Source organism: Mus caroli, chromosome 10 (assembly GCF_900094665.2).
Source record: "Mus caroli chromosome 10, CAROLI_EIJ_v1.1, whole genome shotgun sequence".
In the NCBI taxonomy this organism is placed as follows: Eukaryota; Metazoa; Chordata; class Mammalia; order Rodentia; family Muridae; genus Mus; species Mus caroli.
The window spans coordinates 54,869,124-54,885,275 of NC_034579.1; the positions used below are offsets into that span (position 1 = coordinate 54,869,124).

The 16,152-nt window shown below is 52.3% G+C and overlaps 2 protein-coding genes across 3 annotated transcripts in view; one reads left to right on the top strand and one right to left on the bottom strand.

Moving 5' to 3' along the window:
• Cdh23 (cadherin related 23) overlaps window positions 1-16,152 on the bottom strand; it is a 382,497-nt gene that overhangs the window by 92,745 nt on the left and 273,600 nt on the right. Inside the window, exons 24-27 of the mRNA XM_029482781.1 lie at window positions 14,529-14,748; window positions 12,839-12,991; window positions 11,197-11,310; window positions 10,118-10,266 (exon numbers count right to left, since the gene is read on the bottom strand). Coding sequence (XP_029338641.1) covers window positions 10,118-10,266; window positions 11,197-11,310; window positions 12,839-12,991; window positions 14,529-14,748 — 636 coding nt within the window. The remainder of the gene's footprint in view (window positions 1-10,117; window positions 10,267-11,196; window positions 11,311-12,838; window positions 12,992-14,528; window positions 14,749-16,152) is intronic.
• On the top strand, window positions 3,933-7,388 carry C10H10orf105 (chromosome 10 C10orf105 homolog). 2 transcript variants are annotated; one of them, XM_029482784.1, is made up of 2 exons: window positions 3,933-4,061; window positions 6,834-7,388. In XM_029482784.1, exon 2 carries the CDS (start codon window positions 6,839-6,841, stop codon window positions 7,223-7,225), a length of 387 nt encoding a protein of 128 aa, XP_029338644.1. In that variant the 5' UTR covers window positions 3,933-4,061; window positions 6,834-6,838; the 3' UTR covers window positions 7,226-7,388. The 2 variants fall into 2 exon arrangements, with proteins under 2 accessions (XP_029338644.1, XP_021030170.1); XM_021174511.2 differs by having other exon boundaries at window positions 3,998-4,018.

A 16,152-nucleotide genomic window follows, 5' to 3' on the forward strand; every position in this document is an offset into this window, starting at 1 on the left:
TCCTTGGGAGATTGTGACCTTTACAAAGTAGGAAGGTCTCTGGTGAGACCCAACCATTTATACCAGTGGCTGCCCAACGCTGTGTCCCTTTAACACAATTCTTCATGTTGTGGTGAGCCCCAATCATAAAACTATTTTTGTTGCTGCTTCATAACTACAATTTTGGTACTGTTATGACCATCATAATACAGATATCTGTGTTTTCTGATGGCCTTAGGTGACCCCTGTGGAAAGGTCGTTAGACGCCCCCTCAAAGGGTCGTGACCCACAGGTTGAGAACCACTGATTCTGACCAACATGGAAACTGGTTTTGTAGGGTGATAACGCCAAGATGAGGGGATGGAAGAGGGGTCGGAGCAAAAGGTCACCAAAAGGTCCAGGTCACTGAAAAGCAAATGTGGTAAGATTTGCGTTGAGCCAAATGCACTAGGGGAAATATGGCTGGAAGGGCAGACACTATGTCCGAAAGCTTCTGGAAGGATTTATGGGAGAGGAGAGAGGAGGAAGTGACAGGGTGGAGTAGGAGAGACAGATAAAAACATGCAATGGGTGGGCAATGATCCTTTCAGAATAAGCTGTACTCATCCCCCTTTCAAGAAGGGACAGCAGGCTGGAGCGGGGGCATATGCCTGCCATCCCTGTGTAGCACACGCGATCAGGAGGACTGCCACCATTTTAAAGCTAGGATGCTCTGCAAGGTCTAACCTGGACTCCAGAATGAGAATCTGTATCAAAAACTTCACCCAGATGGGGACCTTTTCAGTAACCAGTTGTGGCCGATGGCTAATGACCATGGTACAGAACCTACCAGAGCCAGAGAGTCTGTCCTTTAGCGTGGGCAATGACAACATGATAACACTCACACGTAACTACCAGTCTAGTCGAGAGTCACAAGCTAGCCCCACCTAACCCGTGCTGGGCAGGGAAGCACATGGCAGCCCCATGGCAAGGCCCCAGGATGAGGACAGAGGGCAGTTAGTAGAGAATGACTGTGTATTCTCGGGGCTCAGATGCGGTAGAGCCCCTAACCCTGATGTGGTGCCCAGTACTGCTCTTTGGATTGTTGTCTGCTTGCTTGTTTGCTTTGAGAACGTCAGTGACACGGTGGCAAGATCCTACCACGTGTCACCGGATCTTGCTAGTTTCTTTGGGTGTCCCCCTAGCTGCTGAACCACACAAACACCGGCACTTGCTTGCAGCACTGCCGCTTGCAGAATAAGATGGGCGTTCAGAGATCATGGCCATCCTCTGCGGAAACGTTTCACTGCATAAAGCCAATCCCGAGTGTCTTACAGATTTGGAAAAGCCCCTGGAATAACAGTAACAGGAGTCTGAAGAAAGGCATACAAAAGGGCATGCCCAGAAGCCGTACAACTATGAACTAATTAATTATCCCAGGGCTGGATAGGCTGCTGGCCAGGGAGGCCCTGTGGGACCCCCACATCAAATGGGCCATTGTGACTGCTACTGGTTGCGTGCCAACATTCAATGGTAAAGTCTTATTGCTGAAGACGCTATATTCTTTTGTTGAAGAAAGCAACCTAGAACTGAGCCAGGAGCTCCCTCCTCGCTGGCTGGCTGTATAGGTCAGGAAGGCACTGTGCAGGCGATTAAGGAAGTGTCACAATCTTATTCTGTTACGGACCCTATATGGACTACATACCAGGCACAAACGTCCTCTCTAGTATAATAGTGGACTGTATGTATGTCCTTATACATACATACACTTTGCAAAATGTGCCCTCTGTTACAATAGTGGCTTAGCTGTTAAAGGTGATTTTTCTATTGGATTTAAGGCCCACTCCATGGGGCAGAACTCATATTTGGTACTGTGAATTAGGGCAAAACTTTGTGGCTGTGGAGGTCATAGTCCCCAGTAGCAAGGTCACAGTGGTTGTTCTGTTTAGCAGATGTGATGTGCCTATCAAATAACCTCCATGCATTTATATTATATAGATTAATATCTATTGCTGCTGTCAGCTCCGGGCAGGATTTTTTTTTTTTTTTTTTTTTGCAGTGGACAGTAATTACTGCCAAGACTCTTGGGTGGAGCTGCTAGAAAATCCGGCAGGAAACTACCTCTTCTGTAGTCATGACCCATGCTGGGGTGAGCCTTTTGATGATGCACATGTTTTTGAGTTATTTATTTTTGAATCCTGTATGTAACTCTAACAAAGCCATTGGTTAACCTTGATAGGCTTGGGTAAATCACTTCTTTGGTCTGAGGCCACTGTTCTTCCTTGAGTGAATATGTTTGTTCTTGTCTCCCTCTACTGACCCCACACTGAGGAAGGGCTCTGTGCAATGCCATGTTACTACTCTCTGGCACATAGCAGGGTTGTTGTCTTTTGCGTTGTCGTTTTGAGATGAGAGTTCAAATAGTCCAGGCTGGACTTGAACTCTTGATCTTCGGGCCTCTAGGTCCCAAGTGCTGGATTACAGGAGGTCATCACCACACCTGGCTTTTAATATATTTGCTGAATGGAGATGTAAATGACTAAGTGGCCAGTCTCTGGTGAGGGACTGAGCTGACCCTCAGCAAGCACAGATAAAAGACCCGTGCAACATACAGCATTGAAACCTTCAGATCTTCTGCAAGCTCAGCTGTTTCCCCATTTTTATTTCCCCTTGATCCTGTGGGTCATCCCACGACTGCTCTGGCACTGGTCTCTCTCTTTGTCATGGTGATCAAATCAGGTTTTTGTGACATGCCACTCAAAGTTCTAATACAAATTTCCTTATTTTCACTTACTGGACACACTCCTTTGGGGGAAAAGTCGGAAGAGGGATCCTGCTTGCAACGATCAAGTCAGCAGAACGACTGCCCCGCCCCCCCACTTGTCTAAGGCAAGAGATCCTGTCCTTTTTGTTTGTTTTGTTTTTTGAGACAGGGTTTCTCTGTGTAGCCCTGGCTATCCTGGAACTCACTCTGTAGACCAGACTAGCCTCGAACTCAGAAATCCGCCTGCTTCTGACTCCCAAGTGCTAGTATTAAAGTCGTGTGCCACCACTGCCCTGCTGAGATCCTGTCCTTTAATTAAGAAACACCGGGTTCCTACCCAGCACTGACTTGTGGGATAACTCTGGGCAGCCTATGCCTGCCCAGAGCTCAGCCTTGTCACCTGTTGGGAGGGATGGTGCTGGATCACCAAGGCTCCCTCCATGTTTAGCAGTACACAGGAACCCTTTGGTCCACTCCGGGGTTGGGAGACAAGGCTTTATTTTGTGGTGAAGGGCCATAGGTCTTAGGCGTGCTTGTGCTTACCATCATGTTGTATTCTGAGACCGTAGAGTCCCTGATGGGCAAGCCACACAATATTTAGGCTCCTAAGCAGGCAGCTGGTTGCCAGGGGAGTTTGGTAATCATTCTGGGAAGAAGGGAGGGTCATGGGTGAGGGTTGGAGTGAACCTGGTACCCCACTCACACAGTGAATGCCCTGTCTCTCAGTCTGAGGCATGTTGAAATTTGAGAAATGGCACTCACTTCTGCAGCCAGATAAGCGACATTTTCCAAGAATCCAGGAAAAACAGGACCTAGGGACCCTGCAGAGGAGGCCTTGGGTGTTTCAGGGCCCACCACCCCGTGTCTCTCTGCTTATAGACCCTCTCCCTGGTAACCTGATGGCTGGCAGGCACTGAATAGTCGACCATACCATTCAAATTCCCAAGGGGGTGGGTGATGGGAGCCCCAGGCCAAGAGGCAGTTAAACCTGCCCCTGCCCTGACCAGTGTTTCCGCACATGAGAGGGTTCCAAGGCGACAGGCTGGAGTGAGCCAGGCGAAGGCCTCTCTCTCTTTCTTTCCCACTCAGTTGCTATCTCTACACTCCCACTTGTCCCCTCCCCCAGACAGGCCAGGACTCTCCCAACAAAACCAGGCCCAGGAGAAAAAGCAGGGGGAGAGGCAGTCTGCTGCAGGCTCTGCTGCACAACATAGGATCACAGCCCGACCGCTGGTATACCTCGGATCTCCTGGGACAACTGGGAAACCTGGCCACTGAGAATACAGACCTCCAAGGGTAGGCCGAGAGGTCAATGCTGAGAACTATAGAGAAAGCCAATGTAAGAAGTGGGGGAGACCATTATTGGGAACTTGGGAGTCCGTGAAGGTGTGCTCAGATTCAGGGAGTCCGACTATTACTCTGAGAAAAGAAATAAGGTCCAGTAGAGGGGAATGGCTAAGCTAAGGCCACACTTTCTCTGTGGGATTCTAAGGAAGTAAGAGCATGTAGAGAGGTGCTTTCAGAGGAGGGTTCCAATAGGAAGGGGGCTCCTTGCTTGGTCTTCAGGAGTATTCCCTCTGGAACCAACAGTTCTTGCTGGCTGGCAGCAGGGAATCTGGTAGGCAGCTGGGCTTGCCTCAAGCTCCTGGGCCTGGTCTCCAGCTCTGTGTCACAGACTGCCACTAGACTGTCTCCGGCATCTGTGCAGAAGTGGCCCTGGGGCCTGTAGCCTCACAGCTTCTCTGGGTTCTGAGCTGGTGGGATGCAGGCCTTAGCTGGGACTACCCTAGCCTTACTGGGGCCAAGTGTGGAGAGCCAAGGGGGCAGCTACTTTCTCTCCATGGGGATGGCAGTGGGTATACGCCATCCGTGCTCCAACTCAGATGCCGGGAAGGGCTGATCTATGGATGCTGCCCACTCAGTTGGAGTGCTTTCCAGGCCCAAGGCCTGGAGGGTGGAGGCCCTTAGCAGTTAGACAAGCATCAGAATTTCCAGCCTGGAGCAGCTGTAAGGGCTGGGAGGGGTTGGGACATGGGCTGGGTGGCAGGTGGGTGGAGAGCACTGGATGCCCTCAGTCAGCTGTGCCCAGGAGCCAGGACTTAGGTCCCGGAGTTGCTGGTGAGTGCCCAGGTTGGTCAAGGGAGTTAGGAGGCTAGCAGGGGTGCTGGGTGGCCATGCTCCCCGATTTCCCACAGCTGCAGGGAGGGCCTTGTTGGGATAGAGCCTCCCTTATGGCCTGTGGCCTGGCTTTGGTGTTAGAACCCGAGGGAGATACAAAGTAAGCTGGGGAAGTGGAAGCTCTTCTCTCCCTGCCTCAGGTCCAGTATTTGAAAATCCATTTCGAAACCTTTGGAATCAAGTTTGCCTGGCATTTTGTAATATCTGTTTCTCCTCTGTGCTCCAAACAATGTTGCACTGGTTGCCAATGAGACGGCAGGAATGTTTGTCTTTAAGAAAAAGAAAAAGCTTGCCTGCTTCGAGGAGAAGCTTGAGAAGTCTGGGCAAAACTTCTGCTCCCCACGGGCCATCAGCCTAGGCTGTGGGGGAGCCAGTGCCCCTCTTGGAGCTGCCTATCAATCATGCACTACCCACACCAAGGCTCACCTACTAACTGTCCAGTTTAGCTTGGTCCTCTGTCTATGCCGACCAACTGCGGCATTCCCCGTGCGGAAATGTTCAGCAGACAACAGGGTTACGGGGCAGGCTTCTGCCTTCACTCTGTCAACTCTTTATGGGTTTTATTCCCAGGTGTGTCTGAGTGACTCAATGGGCTCAGAGAGGGCTGGAGGCTTGAAAGGGGACAGGAATTGGGACACCCGGTCTTGTCCTTTGCTTGCCCATGTAACATGGGTTTGGCCTCTTATGCTTTTCCTCAGTTTCCTGGAGGCAGGCTAGACTGCATCAGGAAGTACCCTTGGATCCAGGCAAGTGAAATATGTATGTGGTGGGTCTGGGGGAGTGTGGCCAGCTGGGGCCAGTGCCCTATGTAAAGGAGGGATATCAGAGAAGCCAATAATGAAACTGACATGTCACGAGAAGACAGGCATGCAGATATCTGGAAATCAATGTATGTATGTATGTATGTATGTATGTATGTATGTATGCATGCATGCATGTTTCTATCTATCTATCTATCTATCTATCTATCTATCTATCTATCTATCTATCTATCATCTACCTACCTATCTGTTTGTCTGTCTGTACATCCATTCGTCTATCTGTCTGTCCATCCATCCATCCATGCATCTCTGAGTCTCACATAACTCAGGCTGGTCTCAAATGCCACTAAAGCTTGTCTTGAACTCCTATCCTCCCATCCCACCCCCTGTCCCCGAGTACTGAGATGACTGACACACACCACTACCCCTGGTTTGGAAATCTCATATTGACCTTGGGCTACTTCTAGGACCCTGCCAGTCCACTAGAGCATCTCACACTCTGACTTGCGCCTGATTCATTAAGTGGCTTGCTGACTCTTAGGGCTTTTAAGTTTACGACTGTCTGGTAATTGCTGAGAACTGATTATAAAATGCCAGAAAGATTTCCATATCCCATGTTCATCATAGCAGAGGGGTAGGGGATGGCAGAGAGAAGCCACGGGTACATACCCAGCCCTGTCACTAATCAGAAGTATAAGATTCCTCTCTATGCCTCTCTATGCTAACCTGTGACAAGCTATTAAGGGAACATGCCTAACTGCTGCTCCCCTTCTAGCCTCCAGTCCTCTCTGAGCCCACTGAGTCACTCAGACACACCTGGGAATAAAACCCATGAAGAGTTGACAGAGCGAAGGCAGAAGCCTGCCCCATAACTCTGTTGTCTGCTGAACATTTCCACTATCCCTGCAGAGGATCCATCCCGCACAGGGAATGCCACAGATGGTCTGCGTAGACAGAGGACCGACCTAAACTGGACAGTTAGTAGGTGAGCCTTGGTGTGGGTAGTGTGTGATGGGCAGCTCTGAGAGGGGCGCTGGCTCCCCCGACAGTCTAGGCTGATGGTCCATGCAAAGTAGAAGTTTTGCCCCCCATTGGCTTGCTCCAGGTAAGTCTCACTTGTCCCTATCTGGGATGCAGCTTCTCTGCTCTGATTCTCTGTCCTGCCCTTGTAGGCACCATGAACACAGAGGGCTCCAGCCTCCTTAGCCCTCCAACCTTCCCTACAACCCCTGCCGCTTCTGGGACTTCCACCCAGGCTGCCGACCCTGTACCGATCCTCATCGCCCTGGCCTGCATTTTTCTGCTTCTGGCCTCTTGCCTGCTGTTCATGATGCTATGTAAGCCAACTGCCCTGGACCCTGGCCGCCGAGGGGCCCGGGAATGCATGCCACATCACCCAGTGAGCCCCAGTGAGCCCAGGCTCCGGCTCTGGAAGCGCCTGGGTTCACTGCGACGCTCTCTGCACAGCTTCCGACGAGGCAGGCCCGCTATCCAGCGGTGTCCTCTGCCGGACTCTGATGACCACCGAGGTGACTATGACTGGACTGAAGCCACCATGATGTGACACAGTGCCGTCTCTGATGGAACCTGGCATCCCAGGCCATAGGACAGTGGTACCAGTACTCTGGACCCCTAAAGCACCCCAGTATTTTCCTGTGTGTTTAGTCTATGTCCTTTCCCGGAAGACTCTGAAGGCCCCTGATGCTGCTTGTTAACAGACCATTGAATCAAAAGATGAATACCCAAAGGCCTCTAGACCTTTACTCTGGGGCTCTGAGGTGTTACCTGGGGCACTGGAGCACCTGTTTTGGAAGCTAGGTATCTACTAATCCTAGTAATAGCACCCTTTGGTCCCCCAGAAGCCTTGTTTATCTTCGAAGATTCAGCTTAAACCAGCTGCTAAAAGGTCCAGATATCTCAGCTAAGTGGGATGCTCGCATCCCTGCATCTGGCTAACCCAAGGAAAGGGACCCAGGGATCTGTTTCCTGCCCCTTCTGGTGGATCTTATTCGTTGCCAGCTAGGGCACTGGTAAAAATCAGACTATGAGCATCCTTTAGTGGCATCTGTCAGGACAGCCTGGGAAGACCTGAAGACGGATTAAGATGTTTCCTGTATGCTAAGTGTGGAAGCTCACACTTGCAATCCCAGCATTTCAACAGGCCGAGGTGGGAGGATTATCTAAGGCAGCCTGAGCTAAATGTGAAATCACAATGCAGATAAGATCAAAACAAATCAGACAAACAAACACTAGGCTGTTGTCCAAGGCTAGGTGGAGGCTGTATCATCATGGTAGGAGGCTAGCCAACGTCAGCACCAGAGGCGATGCCACCTGGACTCTGAGGATGCTTGGCAGTAGTACCATGTCTCACTGGGAAAGAGGTGGCCTCCTCTCAAGATAGCGTGAACAAGACCTCCCAGGATCAAGGCTGGATGGCACTAGCTGTGCTCTTTGTGGTGTGGCAACAACCTCATCAAGTAACAGGTCAAAGCAGGCCCACTCGTGTGGTGTGGCCTGCTGGGGATCCTTTCTCTCACTCTCTTATGCCAAGGCTTTCTGCATCTTAGACTTGAAGATGGCGCAGAAGGATCCTGAGATGCTTAGCTCCTGACCCAGAGTCAAGTGATCCAGGAGCCCATCACAAGGCTGCCTACCCTAGTTAAGCCACTCAAGTCTTCTGGATTTGCTGTTACCTGGTCCAGAGCCGTCACTGTCTCCTCTGTGTCCACTGGATGTACCCACTCTACAGTGTGCATCTGGCCACTAGCTGCAATTTATATTTCGAGCCTCTCGTCCTGACCAGACACTTCAGGCAGCTGGATGATGCTGTCCTCCCTGCTTACCATGTATGCTTTATTACTGCCAGTATTTCGAAGCCTCCTTTGTTTTCCAATAGAACTGCCCCCTCTCTCGGAATTGCTCTTGTGTCTAATCTGCATCAGGGAGGCCACAGCATGCACAGGTTCATCTGTCTTCTCCCCTATGAGCCCGGGAGCAGCAGGGAGCCAGATCTTGTGCCAGCACTCGCTGTACCCCACTCACCAAGGCAGCAGGTTATCAGCTGTCAGCTTGACCCACACCCACACTGATCTCCCAGTGCCCCAGTGCTCCCACAGCCTAAAGGAAGGTGGCTCTCCAAGCATGCTACAGAGGTAAGGTCACTGTGCCTTGCTCCTGCGTCCCGGTGACCTCAGAAAGGGAGGGGTGCATCTTTGCAGGACACTTCTAGGGCCTAGGAGAAAGTGTCTTGAGATGCTGAACATCTGAGAAGTAAGGAGAGCAGAGGGGTGGGTAGGGGGAGCCCATGTCACTCAGGGACTCCAGGATGCGGACCCAAGACTTACAAATGTAGAAACCAGCATTTCAGGGCCGGGGGGGAAAAAAACCAGCTTCCACTCCAAACCATCTTTAAACAATTCCCTGCCTCCCCACCCCCGTTTCTTCAACTCCCTGAAACATCTCAGGCTAAAATGTAGGAACGAGGCTCCCTTATGACCTGCTATGTTGTCCTTAGTTTGGGTGGACTGCAGTTTCTGGGGTGCCTATCAGTGAGCTGAGAGTGGCAGGTACTAAGCAAGGGTGGGGCCCTACTGCCTCATGGTGGTGGTGGTGGTGGGGGCTCTAATTCTTTCTTAGCTGAGGCCAGAGGAAGGGACCCATTTTCTCCCTCCTTCTGGAGCCAGATGCTGGACTCCTGCATGCCTCTGGTCTTCCTGGAATCTATTGAGAGTCGTCTTTCTGAGCCTCTCCTGACAACTGACAGTGCCCACACGGGGAGGTAGACACATTCCCACTTCCTACTCTTCTTCTCCCACTGAGCCAGAAAACAGGCCGTAGTGGCAGGCCCATCTTTGCTGAGTTGGCTCAACCTTAGGATGAGTCAAAACACTGAGGCTGGTGAAATGGGCCATTCATTCCCTGTCTTCCCTCCCGGCAACTGAGAGCCTCCTCCCCTCTCCGTGTGTGTGTGTGTGTGTGTGTGTGTGTGTGTGTGTGTGTGTGTGTGTGGTGTGCTTCATTTTTAGGGTCCTCCTCCCTCTGGGCCTTTTAGCTGTGGCTCCTATACTGGGCCAAGGAGCTCTTTCTTTTGCCTGCTTCCTTCCAAGAGGGGAGCCTGGCCAACAAGCTGTGAAAGCGGCTCTGTTCTGGCCTTGCTGAGCCCTGGCTCTCGCGCTCTCTCTCCTTGATTCCTTTCCAGGAAAAAGCTACTTCCCTCTCCCCACTGCTTTGAAAGGCTCTGGGGGACACCAAGGTGAGCCAGGGCCCTGTCCTCAGCTAACACAGATTGGGGCCCACTCTCTTCAGAAGGGAGGAGGGACTATTTTTCTTCAAGTGCAAGCCACTTCCAGCCCACCCTTGGATCCCTGCTGTCCCCACCCCTTATAGTATGATGCTACTGAGTATGAGAACCCTCCGGGCTGAGCAGAGCCCTGCCTGGCCCTAGCCTGCCACCTACCTGCACAATGCTGTGGCCTTCTGGGATGTCTTCGGGGACACTGGCCTCATAGCTGCTTTGCAGAAAGATGGGCCGGTTGTCATTCACATCCAGAACTGTGACAAACACGGTGGCTGTACCTGTGCGCCTCTTGCCTACAGGACCATTGTCTGTGGAGGGTGGGGGGTGAAGAACAGGCGTTAGAAGCTCTGTACACCAGGCCATCAGCCAAAGTTACACAGTCCTTCATCTGCCTCAAGGGATGGTGGCTCACTGCCCTTCTGGATCATCAACACCACTAACGATATCCTGGGGCTGACATAATGCCACATCCCAGGGAGAGCCTTGTCTGGCTCATTCAGTCTTCACAACAAGCTAGGGAAGCAGGCAGGATTCTCCATCCCAACGCACAGCTGAACTAACCAGGGCACTAAAGAAGGCGGGGTGAACGGTCAGATCCTCAGAGCCTAGGCACACTATTCATTTCATAAAAGGGGCCTATGGAGACATAATTAAGTTGAAGATCTTGAAGGGAGGTCAGTCCCTCTATCCATGTAACCAGTGATTAAGTGACTTAGAAGGTACTGTACTCTGATCACAGTGCGTGCCCAGGGAAGCCAAGGCAGGAGGATTATTAGAGACCAGTTATTTAAGTATTGCCTGTCTCAAAAACCAACCACCAGCAAAGAGAAGGTCAGGTGAGGGGTGGGGCATGAGCCAAGGAACCCCAAGGCCACGGGACCTGGAGGAGCAAGGAAGAGTTCTTCCCAGAGGCTGGGGGTGGGGGTCGGGGTGTCTGTGGCTCTGCCCAGGGCATGGAATCCAGTCTCCTCCTGGCCACCTTCTGATGAAGACATTTGACTTTCCAGTAGAGTGGCCATGAGTCTACTTATTGGCCTGCATGTGGCTTTACCCTTCTTCATAGCTGGGAGCACGGGATAGCCACTGAGGGGTAGTCACTCACCCCACAGTGACCTGTGAGTGTGTGGGCCTTTCTTCACTAGCCTCGGGGGCAGAGGGTTGACTCTAAGCCTGGCTCCCCAGTGTGAACTCTGCCTGGGACAGCTGTGTGGGCAGTGTGCATGACAGCTAGCACTTACCTATGGCCTCCAGCACCAGTGTGTATGCAGCCGTGGTCTCACGGTCCAGGCCGACCACAGTTCTCACCACGGCATCACGGTAGCCCACACTAAACTTCCCATCCACGTTTCCCGCTGCGGGCAGAAGGGAAGGAAGACTCAGGTTGTTCAGCAGAGTTCTACAACGTGACCCACCATGACTCTCCTCCTGAGTGGGAACCTGCACACGATCCCCCAGAGGATGCTCTTACAGGTAGAGGGTGCAGCTTGTATGAGCACCTACTGTGTGCCAGGCACTCCAATTATGGACTAGTTCCTTTAACCTCCACTTGATCTGAAGTTCTGTATCCTGTCCTGTGCTCCTCCTGTATGTTCACTTTGGAGCGTGGGTCCTGCCCATGTTGCACTAGCATCTCTTCCAGAGGAGGCTGAACAGCTGACCTGGGTAAGGGACGTTTTACACATGGCTCAGGCCTGACTCGGGTAGAGGTGTGAATTTCCCAGGACCTTCATCTTTAGGGATAGTGAGGGGTTGAAAGGACTACAGCTCTCTAGGTGGGAATTCAGAATGGCATAGAGGAGCATGTGGACAGGAGACAGGTGGGCTTGGTGTCCTTGGGTGGCGGTCCCCTTGTTGGGTGGAGCCAGGGAAGGGACTCTCTGAGACCAGAGAGGGAGAGACGCCTCCTGTGTGAGCAGGCTGCAGTACAGCACTCCAGCCAGCAGAGGGAGCCACTGTACTGTGCTCGGAACAACTGGTTACAGAGATTGACAATCTAGAAGGGCTCAAGGCAGGTGAGCAGGAAGAGTCCCTTTACAGGAGCTCTTTACATGGCTTGCCTCTGAGAGGAAAGACCCAGAAAGTTCCTCCCAGTCTAATGTGTCTTCTGCAAGAGACAGAACCCAGTTCTGCATGGGGCAGGCAGGAAATAAAGAGCAATTAGTGTTAGCGGCAGAAGCTCTCGGCTGATGTCATGTGGGTGCCTCACCAACTATGGCTTCCTGGGATGGTCTTTGGGCTAGGAGGTGGGAGTGAAGAGGAAAGGAGGGGAGAACCTGGGATCCCTTGCTGCTGGGGAGAGGCGTCAGGGAGGGTAGTGTGTACGCTGCATATGTGTACAGGTATGTGCGCGTAGATGTAGTATAATGTGACGTGGCTTCAGGTGGCTCGTAAGCAGAAAGAAGGTGGTTATGGGAGGGTTACAGGGATGTGTGTCCTAGTGCCTGTCAGGTGGGTCAGGCATCAGAGAAAGAGGAAAATGGTTATAGCTCGTGAGGTGACAACCATAGAGCATGTTTGTCTTTTCCTATGGGGTCTGCCTCCGTGGCAGGTTCACTTTCTCCAGAGAACCAGGACAGGGCCTTATCGGCTTTAGCCACATCTATTGAACAGGTTCCAGCCCAAACCAAACCCATCTCAACCAACAGATTTCATGAGTCCCTGAGGAGGGATGAAGCCACATTCCTGTAGTGACTGCTTTCTGAAGTGGGATGAAGGGACGCCCCAGGCAACACTCTGTCCCCTCTGCCCATGCCCAGCACACCTTCAGCCTCAAAGCTCCCTGGGAATCAGGAGCAAGCCCTCAGGGAGGCAAGGAAGTTGAGGCTAATTGCCACCCCCCTCCCCCTGGTCCAGGTCCCTGCCAGGCAGCAAGGGCCGTACCTGTGATGAAGTAGCTGAGCTCCGCATTGAGGCCCACGTCATTGTCTGTGCAGTTCAGCCAGACCACACGGAACTCACGGGGAACGTCCTCAGACACGGACACGTTGTACACGGCAGGGAAGAAGGTGGGCGTCTCATCGTTCACATCCAACACTGAAAATTGAAGGGACACGCTAGCCCAGGCCCTGGCTCCTGCTGTAGACGGCTGGGGCCACACTGCAAGGGTTTCCGGGGGGGGGGGCTGTTGTGGGCTCCAGGGGGGCTTATGTGTCAGTGCTGTCTGGTTATGAGTCCAGGAGGCCTGTATGGTGGCTAAGTCATCTAGGTTCAAACTGACCAGAGCTAGCACTCCCCACACACACTATCCCTGACTGTCAGACTGAGAGGAGCACAGAGCATCACCACCCCCAGGAGGCACTTAACAAAAACAACAGCAACAATAACAGCAATGTGTCTGTCTCACACAGTCCACAGCCATGTCTCTCCTCCCAGCATCGTTCTGAGGTATGCATTACTGCCTAGAGTGTGGCTGGTAAGCCACACTCTAGGTGGGAGGACAGAAGCCAAGAGCAGTTGGATAACTTGTCTGCAGTCACATAGTAATACAATGGAGGGGTCATGGTCTTGGGGAGCTCGATCATAGATGGAGGGAGGGATTTCGGGGATCCCAGGAAGCTGGCTCTGAAGTTTATCCTTTTTAAAAACTTAATTTCCCTTAAATATTTGTGTGTCCAGCCTTCACAGCTGGCCACTCCTCCTTGGGTATACGGGGCTTAGGGTGACCCTTACAAGTGACCTCCCCTGCTCTCTGTTGGTATCAATGGGAGAGGTGACAGGCCATTGTTAGTTACTTTCTATGGTTTTTGCTGAGCTTGGAAGAGGTTCTTTGAGGGTCCTCTTTGAAGAGGAAGTCACCTCATACTGATTATTTGGTGATGAAGTAGGTCCCCAAACTGGTCCCTGCCATCAATAAAGGGGGTCTTGTATGCATAGGAGAGAGGACAGCTGGCTCTGAGACCCTTGCTATGCCAGGTCTCAACTGAGGAGGACCAGGCTGTGCATCTGTGTTAGGCTCACTGCCGGTCTCTTTCCATGCATCCTCTGGATAGAGAGCCAGGACGGCCATGCCAGGTTAAGCCCTGCACGTATGTCCTCAGGCTCGTTCCTGCCTCCACCCACACACTGTCAACGTCTCCATCTTTCTCAGAGCTAAAACCCTTACAGATGGGAAATCGTATTTCATCATACAGGATGGGCATAATGGCATTTGGCCCCAAGGGGTGAAGAATCTGGGAGTGGAGGCTCCTTGCAACCCTCTCCCTATACCCTTCCCATCCATACCCTTCCATAGGAAGCCCTATGATTCCACACCCATAGAACAGGGGTTCTTCTTTACATCTGAATAAGCACTGGCTTTCCTAAGATGACAGGCTTGCTTAGAACAGCATCAGCTCTGACCCTCTTTGTAGTTCCTGTGATGGGAGCTTAGGAGGGAGAAGAGCCTTGGTGGGGCTCTGGGCTTGAAAGCAGTGCTCAGGTGTGGACCAAGCTCAGGGAGCATTTTGAACATAGTAGGGACAGTCAGGACTGGACTGTGGGGCTTCCCACTGGAGAGGGAGCCCAATGGCTGCTATATGGCCAGTCAGTGACACGGTCCCAGACCCAGTTCTTAGCAGGAGTTGGCCCTCGCCTCGGACGGTGAGGGTGCTGGTGGAGCTCTTGGTAGGTGTGCCAGCATCGCTAGCCACCACCCGCAGTTGGTACTCAGCGATGCGCTCCCGGTCCAGTTCGGCTGTCGTCGTGACCACGCCGCTGGTGCTGTTGATGACAAAGTCCATGCGGGGCATGCCCACCTGCATGCGGTAGGACACCAGTCCATTCAGGCCCTCATCCAGATCGATGGCCACCACCTGGGGGAAAGCAGAGGCTGGTGAGGGGGTAGGTGTTGGGACAGGCACTTCCTTCCTGGGAGTGGCCTCTCCCTCCCTATTAACCAGAGCTTGGTGCATCGGACACCCCTGCTCCCTGCGAGCCTGAGCCTTGGGCCTGGCTACTGTCCCCAGGACAGCCCACACTCAGCAGGGTATCAGAGCTGGGAGCCTCTCAGATGATCTCTAGTCTAAATGGACTGAGTGAGACCGGGATGAGAAGGACCTGCTAGGACCTGATCCAGGTCCACACAGTCTTCCCCTTCAATCCCTGGTATCCTCTTAGTAAGCTCTTCCAGCCTCCAGTAGGCCCTGGGCTCCTATATTTTGCCATGGCTCAGAACCTTCCAATCTTCTCCAGCCCCTAGGATGCCGGCTGGGAGTACCACTTAGCCTAAGGACCCTTTCATCTCCCAGGCCGTGGCTTTGCAGCCTTCAGAACCGACTCTCCTCTCTGTGTTATGAGTTAAAATAGAGACGTATGTAAAAAGGTATCAGTGCTATTCTTTAATGCCTTGGAAAGATTTCGTTTGGGGTAAAGTCAGATAAAGCTCCTCCCTGGGTCCCACAATTGCAGCCCTGGTCAGAAGCTCCCCAGAGCAGGACTCAGTACACAGAGAGTTTCACAGGCTCACACCTGAGAACTTGGAGAGAGGTGTATAACCACAGTGAGGGCAAGAGCGTTGTGGGTTAAGCAAGACTTTCGCCATTGGAAGACATCAGCCTCGTTTAAGTGCAGAGACTTTTAAGCTCTCTCCATGCTTCTCAGATGCCTTCCAGGGCTGCAGCTCAGCACTCTGACTTAATTTGCCACCCTAATCCCTGAAGAAAGTTCTTCTACATGCCCAGCAGAGATCTTTCTTGGTTGAGGCCTGGGAGGGGCTCTGGGGCATGGAGTTAAGCTTTTTCTGAATCCGAGGTTTCCCTGTTACGTATTCCCAGTTCTCATCGCTGTTCCTTGTAGCGCTGAGCAACTTCTGTAGAATCTGCCCCAGGTCTCTCTCTCTCCTGTCTCTGAGGCCCCCAGAGATCGGTTACCCTCTTGCTCCCACATCCTTTGGGAATTTCTCCTTGGGGACTGGCTGCTGTGTTCGAGGCGGAGGCTCCACCTGCTGGGGGCTCAGGAGAACATCCCCAATTTTCAGGGGTCAACCTCTTCATACAGGAAAAGAAGGAGCCAGGGTGCCCAGCCAAGGTCATGTACTCTAGTGTCCTGAGAAACAGCCCTGTACTCTTGGAGCAGGGACAAGTGACCCCTCTGTCTCATGTATAAACCACGCGACACACACCTAACTCCACAGCGACCCTGTGTTCCCCACTATCATCTAGCCACTACTGCCATTTCCAGTTCTCAAGGGAGGAAGCTGAGGCTCAGAGAGTTTGAGG

What these genes read in the sequence shown, in the direction of transcription:
- C10H10orf105 (XM_029482784.1), top strand. Translation starts at nt 6,839, where the DNA reads ATGAACACAGAGGGCTCCAGCCTCCTTAGCCCTCCAACCTTCCCTACA.